Source organism: Jatropha curcas, chromosome 3 (genome assembly GCF_041381405.1).
Source record: "Jatropha curcas cultivar XTBG-Jc1 chromosome 3, XTBG_Jcur_1.0, whole genome shotgun sequence".
NCBI lineage: Eukaryota > Viridiplantae > Streptophyta > Magnoliopsida > Malpighiales > Euphorbiaceae > Jatropha > Jatropha curcas.
Window position 1 is genome coordinate 20,476,032 of NC_143153.1, and position 9,486 is coordinate 20,485,517.

The window sequence follows — 9,486 nt, forward strand, 5'->3', positions numbered from 1 at the left end:
GTCTCAATGGATTTACAGTACCGTGTCTGATGAACTGCTCACCCACATCCTTGACACTGAAGCTACGGCTAGAAAAACATGGCTGAAACTTGAGAAAATCTTCCTTAGCAACAAGAAAGCAAAAGCGGCAGCTCTTGAAACAAAATTCGTTAATCTCACCCTTGCAGCCTGCAGTTTCGTTGATGATTACTGCAAGAAATTGAAAGACATCGCCAACCAACTGAACGATGTTGACCAACCAGTTACAGAATCCCGATTGGTCTTACAACTGGTTTGTGGCCTTCCTCAAGAATTCGACGCCATAGCTTCTCTTATTAACTCACAAAACGCAGACTGGGACCTTGCACGAACCATGTTGAATGATGAGGTCATTCGCCAGGCTGCACGACAACAAACCACCTCTGTCCTTGTCGCTCCAACCATGCAGACAAACCAAACCCAGCCGGCCGCAACTCAACAACCTCACAACAGTTCTTACCACTCCAATTATAGAGGCCGTGGTCGAGGCAGACGTGGCAGCGGCAGAGGACGCAGCTACAGGGGAAACTCTATGGGGACTCCTTGGGCTATAACACATCAGTCCGCCAATCAAACCAACCCAAAATGGGCTTGGTGGAACACTCCACCTTGTCCCTACCCAACACAAACTCCATGGCCACCAAATCAAATTCAAAACACACCCACTGCCCATTATGCCGCTTATTCAGAACAGCAGCCATACGACCCAGCACCTCCATATCCCTCTCCACCGCATACTGGATATGATGCTTTAAGTCCTTCCGATCTCAGCCAAGCTTATAACACGATGCAACTCAACTACACAGATCCAAATCTGATCATGGATACAGGGGCAGAACGTCATGTCACCGACAACCGAGGTATGATTCGCAACCCTGACTCTTTTCCTGTTAACACTAAACTTTTAGTCGGCAACGGACATTAGTTACCAATTGAGGGCTCAGGAACAGGTTACCTTCCCATCCTTAACCGTACATACATCCTCCCAAACATACTATACAGCCCACAGATCATTAAAAATTTATTATCTGTCCGCCGTTTTACACGTGATAACAATATTTCTGTTGAATTTGACCCTTTTGGTTTCTCTTTGAAGGACCTCAAAACGGGACAGCTCCTTTCCTGCCACAATAGTACCGGAGATCTCTATCCTGTCACTCCACCAACCCTACCACCACAAGCTTGTTCAATCACATCTCCAAATTTACCTTGGCACGATCGCCTCGGTCACCCTGGCACACAAGTTTTAGATGTTTTAACCAAACAGTTTGGTCTTCCTTGTAATAAGAACAAGCATTTATTTTTTTGCAATTCTTGTCATTTATCTAATAGCAAACGATTACCTTTTTATGAGTCAAATTCCTTTACTTTCTCACCATTTGATATAATACACTGTGACTTGTGGACCTCCCCTATTCCAACCAAATCTGGATATAAATACTACATGGTGCTAATTGATAATTTTTCCAATTATGTGTGGGTATACCCTCCCAAGTTCAAATCTGAAACTTTCACCACTTTTACTAAATTCCATAAACTCATAGCCACCCAATTCAACCGTAATATCAAAACTTTTCAATGTGACTTGGGGGGAGAATTTGACAACCATAACTTCAAAATTTTTGCCCAACAACATGGTCTGTTATTCCGTTTTTCATGCCCCCAAACATCTTCCCAAAATGGTCGGGCTGAACGCATGATTCGTCGTCTCAACGACATCATCCGCTCACTCCTCATCCATGCTCAATTACCACCTATGTTTTGGGTCGAAGCACTTCACACTGCTGCCTATCTCCATAACATCCTTCCAACCAAACGTCTCAATTATTTCACACCCACTTTTGCATTAAATCTCCGCCACCCGACATACGATCACTTACGTGTGTTCGGGTGTGCTTGTTATCCCAATACCTCCGCAACCCAACCCCACAAATTACACCCAAGATCCGTTAGATGCATCTTCCTTGGATACCCTCCAGACTTTAGGGGATACCGATGCTTTGACCCTACAACTGGGAAGATCCACATATCACGACATGTAACCTTTGATGTACAAACTTTCCCATACACCATTCCAACTCCACCCAAAACATACACATTTCTTGATGAACAACCACCACCAGGATTTCAGTTTATACAACCTCACCCAACACCAAACACCACCCAAACCCAAAAACGCCCAATCTCTCCTTACCCCATAATATACACCCGCCGCCATAAACAACAGCCCCTTAACCTAGTGGCCAATGCTACGGCACCCCCACACACTGCTGCACCTGTCTCACAAAATCCCAACACTCAGACCACCGCTGTATCAAAACCCGCACAGAATACCCATCCAATGACCACCCGCTCCAAAGCTCGCCATGCCCTTATGACCACCTCAATTTCACCAATACCCACCTCTTATGCAAAAGCTTTTTCTGACCCTCATTGGTTAAATGCTATGCAGGCTGACTTTCGTGCTTTGCAAGAAAATGATACATGGGAACTCGTGCCTCACTCTCCTGACCGACCGGTCATTCGGTGTATGTGGCTTTTTCGTCACAAATTTAAATCAGATGGGTCACTTCAAAGGTACAAAGCACGTTTGGTGGTAAATGGCAAATCTCAAACGGTGGGCATTGACTGTGACGATACTTTTAGTCCCGTAGTGAAACCCGCTACTATACGGACTGTGTTATCCATTGCAGTTTCCCGTTCTTGGCCAATACACCAGTTGGATGTCAAAAACGCGTTTTTACATGGGCATTTAAATGAAACTTTTTTTATGCATCAACCCCCGGGTTTCACAGATAGAAGATACCCTCATTTTGTGTGCATATTGAAAAAATCCCTTTATGGGCTCAAACAGGCGCCACGGGCATGGTACACCAGATTTGCAACCCATCTGCTGTCTCATGGGTTTCGTAGCAGTGTGTGTGACAATTCCCTATTCATTTTCTCAAAGGGAAATCAGCTTGCGTATTTACTTCTGTATGTTGATGATATAGTGCTCACTGCCTCTTCTAATGAGTTATTACAGAATATTATCCGCATGCTCTCACGAGAGTTTGCAATGACAGATTTGGGCCGGGTGCATCATTTCCTGGGAATCAAAGTGACATGGACATTTGGTGGGTTATTTTTGGATCAGTCTCAATACACAAAGGATATCATCTCCAGAGCTTCAATGTCCTCTTGCAAACCGTGTGCCACCCCAGTCGATCTATCATCAAAACTGAGTGCTTCTGATGGACCTCTCTTCCATGATCCAACATTATACTGCAGTCCTGCTGGCGCATTACAGTATCTCACATTCACACGCCCAGATATATCATATGCTGTTCAACAAATATGCCTCTTCATGCATGAACCGCGGGATCCACACTATGCCTTTCTCAAAAGAATAATCCGATATTTACGAGGCACAGTTGACTACGGTATAAGAATTGGCAAGACAAATACACATACCTTGGTAGCATACTCAGATGCAGATTGGGGTGGATGCCCAGACTCCAGAAGATCAACTAGTGGCTACTGTGTTTTCCTTGGTGATAATTTCATTTCATGGTCTTCAAAACGGCAGCCTACTATCTCACGGTCTAGTGCAGAGGCAGAATATAGAGGAGTAGCCAATGCTGTTGCAGAGACCACCTGGCTTCGCAATTTACTTCTGGAATTACACCTCCCACTTCAGCAGGCCTCCGTCGTATACTGTGACAATGTTTCTGCAGTGTATATGTCTGACAATCCTGTCCAGCATCAACGCACAAAACACATTGAGATCGACATACACTTTGTAAGGGAGAAAGTTCGAATAGGCCACATTCGGGTCTCACATGTCCCATCTGCTTTTCAATATGCTGACATCTTCACCAAAGGCCTATCTCGACAGTTGTTCCAGTCATTTCGATCCAGCTTGAGCGTCTGTCCTCCGCCCGCTCAAACTGCGGGGGAGTCTTAGCCGATGATATCTCCACAGATCATTCCTCTGATTTAGGAACAGATTACAATTAATTTCCTATAATTAATCTCTGTAATTCCTTTCCATATTCTGTTTGTATTCTCCCTATTTAAAGGGTCTTGTACATCAATACAAATCATCAAGAATTTCAAATCCTCAAATACTTTCAATTCTAACTAACATTTTTGTTTCTTAGCTACATTAATTCCTAAGTACATTTCTACCCTTTCTCTTATATGTAACAGACCAATCAATTAATATACTAATCAAATAATTTAGATTTAGATAGGAAAACTAATATAACCAATCAAAATTAATTACCTTTAATTAATATACTAATCAAAAAATTTAGATTTAAATAGGAAAACTAATATAACTAATCAAAATTAAATACCTTTATTTTTCCAACCACTCAAATTAAAATCTTTCAAGATATTCTTGTCATTCCTCAAAATTATTTGGTTCATTTTAGTCGATCCTAATGTTTTCCCCACTCATTCCCACTTTTATATGTATTATATATTATAGATTATAGATATAAATATATCAAATCTGATTTTGGGTGTCAAGACACAATTCATGGGGTTCCGCATCACAAGGGGAGGATTACTCCAATTTTGTAGTTCGCAGTATTATTTTGGCTTATTGCACCTCCCAATGAATAAAAAAAACATTATCTTTTGATTTAGAATTTTCTGTTTTTTTCAGGATGATGGTCGAAGTATCCACAGCAAACTGGAAAAGAGGCAGAAGTTAGAAAAGATGAACTCTTCAAATACAATAGATGCTTCAGCACCTCTGAGTAGTAATGGCTCACAAGACTCACCAGGTGTGTATCCTTTTTGTGTCTTTTCAATATGCAAATTCCGGGCTAATTTGGATTGCTATGGCCAATAGCAGTTCTTGGGGTCATGACTTACGCAAAATTCTTGTGGGTTAATGAATAATAGATTCTTGTACTGTTATTTTTGACTGCTTAAAGCAGATTTTGGGCAAAGCCGAAAATATGCACTTTTTCTAAAAGAAACTCATTGCAAAAAGCTATAGCCATGATGGACCAGCATGATTAATCATAATTTTTGGGCAAATCTATTGACAATGCCCATTGCAAAATTTATGATTGCACACAATCTTGTTTCCAGGTTATTTATAAACTAAGGAACTGAGCTTATCTACATTATTGCATTTGTGCATTGGATAATTTTATAGAAAAAGTATTTCAAACTTAAAACTAGAAACTATGCTGGATGTAATTGCGATTAGACTAGGATTCCACGATGAATTAGAAGCTTGCTTGCCAAGAGGTATATGCAAGTGAAATCTTACGAGTAATCAGAGAATCCATGAAACATTGGACCAAAAAAAAAAAAGTCTAGAATTTGGTCAATATGCACAATGTTAATAGCAGTGTTTTCTAGATCCACACTGGAACGGCTGGTCAGACTGCTTAACCAGTAACTAGTTGCTGGCTCTGTTTGTGTTTCTCTGATAAGCCCTCGTTCTCTGGTTAACCAGTCCAATGGAGTGGAGGGTGAACTGACTAAAAAACCAATTTGACTGAACTGAAAAGTGGAAGTGTCAAAGCGAGGAGTTGAACCTTTATCCTTGTGCTAAATGCATGTATAGTGTGGCACCGACCACTTGACAGTCGTAATTTGTTATCACCAGTTTTTTATTTATTAAACAAAATAAACCAACAAATTAGAATTTTTTTTTTTACTTAAGTATATCCTCTATATTAATTGGTCATTAAAATATAGTTATTATACACAAAAAAAATTATATATATTCAAAATTAGAAGAACACTGCACAACAATTTTTTTTGCTGTGTTTGTTTTGATAGAGTCAGGGTGAGCAAAAGAGAAATAGAAATAGAAATAGAAAATCAACATGCAAGAAATGACACATTTGTTTTCTTTGGCTGGGATGGATTTTTTCAAAGAATGATGGGGAAGCAACCAAGCCCAGACCATTCATGGTGTGTTCCAGAAGGCCCAAAGTTGGAGGGCAAGGAAGAGGAATTTAGAAAAGACAGCATCATACCTTGCAGCCAACGAATGAGTACATGGTAGAAGTTAGTTAGGAATTCCAGCTGTATATTGGAGTGAGTGCGAGGCTGTGAGGGGTATCTTTTGGGATCAGTAATTTCGATCGTGTTGGTATCGGGAGCATCCTCCTGGGGGCTGAGTTTCTTCAGTCATCTATTCTCTATTCCTTGTTTACTGGATATTCTGTCCTTCATTTCAGTTAATTGGAACCCTTCAAGGCCTTATTAATTTCAGATCTTATTTCTTTTATTTTCTCCATTAGAAACCTGTTCTTTACTCTACCCAGTTGGTCCGACCTGCTGTTTTGCACATGGCAAAAACCAGAATGGAGGGTCGATTAGAGGAGGTAGAGAAGAACGTATATAATCTACAAACACAGCAAAGTTATTTGCTTTTCTAGGGTTGTAATTTTTTTTTTTTTAAAAGAGAAATGCATTTCAGCCTAAAAAATGCATTTTAAACTTATGTTAAAATTATGGAAAGGCGCCAGAACATTCCGTACCCGTATGCTGGAGTTTCCAGGCATCATCTGTATATATACTCTTCTATCCTTTTTCACATATTCATTAACTAATATTCAGAATCGTGCTTTCAGGACTTCAATAAATATATTTTTCTTTTGATCTAGTTTAATCCTAGTTTAACCATAGTTAATACTGTGATCCTTTGATACTCCACCTTCCCCTGTTCAGTGGTGGTTTTTGAGATAAAATGCATCAGTATAGAGCATATTACATGATCATGATAACCAACAAGAAAATCTGTCAGGGTCATGAACTGCTTTTCAATAAGTTGAACTTGGAAATTTTATGAAAGGAACTCCTTCCTTTTACATTCTCCTTGAAATTCTTCTATAGTTGGACTGATGGGTAGCCTCACTAGTTTGTTGTGTTTTTAGCAGATCTATTTGCTTGCTGCTAAAAGTTGGAATTTGGTTTCCTAATTTTATTCTTGCAATTTTAAAGAAATCATGGTAACAGTTTGATCGCCTACTCAACAGACAAAAAATCAGCTCGTGATCCAGGCTCAAAGAAAGTTACTAGTCGTGTTGTACCCGCATATCGCAGGTATACTTCAGCATATATTACCAGTGAGAACATATGTTTCTCATGTTAATGACTTCTATATTGTTTGGGCAGGGCAAAAGTGAGGGGCGCCTTTCTGCAGGATACTGAAGATGACAAACACAACTAGAATCGAAGCTGACGGTTTAATTGGCGACGTTTTGCAATTACATGATCTAGTTTAGAATTGTTATTTCAATGGAACATATATACATATAGAGAAAATGAAATGGATTAATATTTTTAGTTAAGTGACAAAATGTAAATCCTAGACTGTTAAGAATCTGTGAAGAAATGTGATTTTAGGGATTTGTGTATATATTTGCTATCAAAGATTAAAATCAGGCATTTGGACAGGTTTGTACAGATGATATTACTAGTCAGCTTATGCAAATTGTATTTTTCTGTATATTCATATGGCTAAGTTGGAATAGTTGCCTGTGTTTTGCAATAGTGATTTTGCTGTTTGAAAAGAAACAAATTCAGGAATCACAGATATTCAAAACAGAGCATGTCATTTGTTTATCTTCTCAGTAAGTTTTTGGCTGCTTTATGTAAAGTTTTTAGCTGCTGTAGTAGCCGAGAAACAATCAGCATCGATCACCAGCAACAAAGGTGGATGCCATGGGCATTTTTCTATGGAGATTTCTCGTCAATTTTCTTGTGTTTTCCATTCGAAGCTTGTCGTTATGCTGTTGTAAAACAATCCTAAGCTCATTCAGAAGAAGCATCCTCTACCTCTATCTCTCATGTGTTTACTTTTCCTGGTGCAGAAGAAAGGCCAGCAACCTGGAGAGAAGCTCCTGAACAATTCAACAAGTTTCAATCAATGGGGATTTAACATATGATCAAATGCCTTTCTAGGATAACATAACTTGAAAATCTAAAATTATCATTAGATGGTTTTGTAGCATGGAAAAACAGGTTGAAGAATTAGTAATTTTTAGCATTTAGATGCGCAATTTATTGGGAGGACCAGGGAAATACCTGCTTGACTTGCTGCTGCTGCTGCTGGTGCATCTACTACTGTTAGTGCTGCTGCTGCTGCTGCTTCTACTGGTACTACTTGTATTGCTTCTTTTACGATCTCCTGCAGACAAGAATCTTTTTATCCCCCACTCCTCGTCTACATGACTCTCCTGTACATGAAAGGACGGCTTTCGAAATGCCTTTGGATCATTTTCGCTAGTTTTTTTCTTCCAACTGAATGTGCTGGGGATGAACATCTTGATCAAGAAACTTTCTTTTCCCATACTACCAGTTCTCGATATCCGATCAGACTTAGCAATATTCTTTATGTTTTTCTTTGACTGTTTCTTGATTTGAGTTTCACTAGTGTTCAAATCGAAGCCAGTTCCTTCAATAGCTTTCTCTTTCTCCTCGTTTTCCCTTTGCAGAGCAAGCTGTTCTTTCTCATCTACAATATCCTTTAAAGACAGTTCATAACTGGACTCTGGCATGTCATTGATCTTCTCCATGAGCTCCTTCCTAGCTTCTGCCATGGCTTTTGACTCTGGTTTTGGCGATATATTACTATGTGGATGGTTGACAGGGAGCAGACGGGAAGTTTCATTTCTAACATTTCTTGATGTATTGGTTTTCCATAAGCCTACTGAAAAATCATCGAACTCTTGCTCAAAATTTCCTCCAAACTCCCTTTCGCTGCCATCTTCATCAGTTATACTCTCGTAGTATTGAGATTGGCCTACGCCCCAGAAGTTGAATTCTTCACTTGCCATAAAGATTGGATGGTTGCTTGACAGGAGGAAGGAGATGCATACAAGAAATGTTAAGTTTGGAGATTAACCAGTTCATAAACAGCAAAATCTTTATTGGAAGATAAATAATCTTCTGGTCATCTTCTCCATACAAGTCACCACGGAGGAACTCAAAAGTCATTGCCGTCTTAAATGGGTTGTCAAGTACATTTGCATATGGTCCAATTTTGATATTTTTCTCCTTTTTCCTTTCCTTCAAACTTTATTGACAACATTTTTTAAGAGTCATTGGCTACATCTATTTTCTTATTTTCTAGTCAAGCTTCCATATAATAGTACTTGTGAATAATATATTTTACTAAACCCATACATAATTTGATCCCTCAATTTTATAAAATAAAGTTTTGGTTTAACTTTAAAATCGATATTGTGACATCCTTAATTTATTTTTTTAATAACTTCGCACCCTTTTACATTAGAAACAACAAATTTTAATGTTTTTTTACATGTAAAATATTAATTTGATACGTGTTTAATATAATTTATGAAATGATATTTTTATATTTTTTAATTATATTCAATAAATATTTAATTGATATATTTTTACATGCTAAGGTTTTTAATGGATTAATAAAATATTTAACATGTCTAATTTTATAAGCAGAATCAAATAAAAATTGAAAGTATAACA

General features: G+C 38.7%; 2 protein-coding genes across 4 annotated transcripts in view; one reads left to right on the forward strand and one right to left on the reverse strand.

The window, feature by feature from the left end:
• LOC105632765 (U2 small nuclear ribonucleoprotein auxiliary factor-like protein) overlaps positions 1 to 7,486 on the forward strand; it is a 29,376-nt gene extending 21,890 nt beyond the window's left edge. Inside the window, exons 5-7 of one of the 3 annotated variants that reach the window (XM_089719834.1) lie at positions 4,673 to 4,793; positions 7,014 to 7,076; positions 7,153 to 7,486. In XM_089719834.1, the coding sequence (XP_089575960.1) occupies positions 4,673 to 4,793; positions 7,014 to 7,076; positions 7,153 to 7,163 (195 nt within the window). In that variant the 3' untranslated portion in view covers positions 7,164 to 7,486. Of the gene's footprint in view, positions 1 to 4,672; positions 4,794 to 6,978; positions 7,081 to 7,152 lie in introns of those variants that run through there. The other 2 variants (XM_089719833.1, XM_089719835.1) reach the window with 2 other exon arrangements.
• On the reverse strand, positions 7,463 to 9,059 carry LOC105632764 (uncharacterized). The gene is made up of 2 exons (XM_012215207.4): positions 8,065 to 9,059; positions 7,463 to 7,880 (listed from the first exon to the last, which is right to left on the reverse strand). The coding sequence occupies exons 1-2, from the start codon at positions 8,814 to 8,816 to the stop codon at positions 7,796 to 7,798; spliced, it is 837 nt and encodes a 278-aa protein (XP_012070597.1). The 5' UTR covers positions 8,817 to 9,059; the 3' UTR covers positions 7,463 to 7,795.
• Positions 9,060 to 9,486: the final 427 nt, after the last annotated feature.

Excerpts from the sequence above, each read along its gene's own strand:
- LOC105632764 (XM_012215207.4), bottom strand. The coding sequence starts at position 8,816 with ATGGCAAGTGAAGAATTCAACTTCTGGGGCGTAGGCCAATCTCAATAC. Across the intron at positions 7,881-8,064 it reads AGCAGCAGCAAGTCAAGCAG|GAGCTTCTCTCCAGGTTGCT; the intron begins GTATTTCCCTGG and ends TGAATTGTTCAG.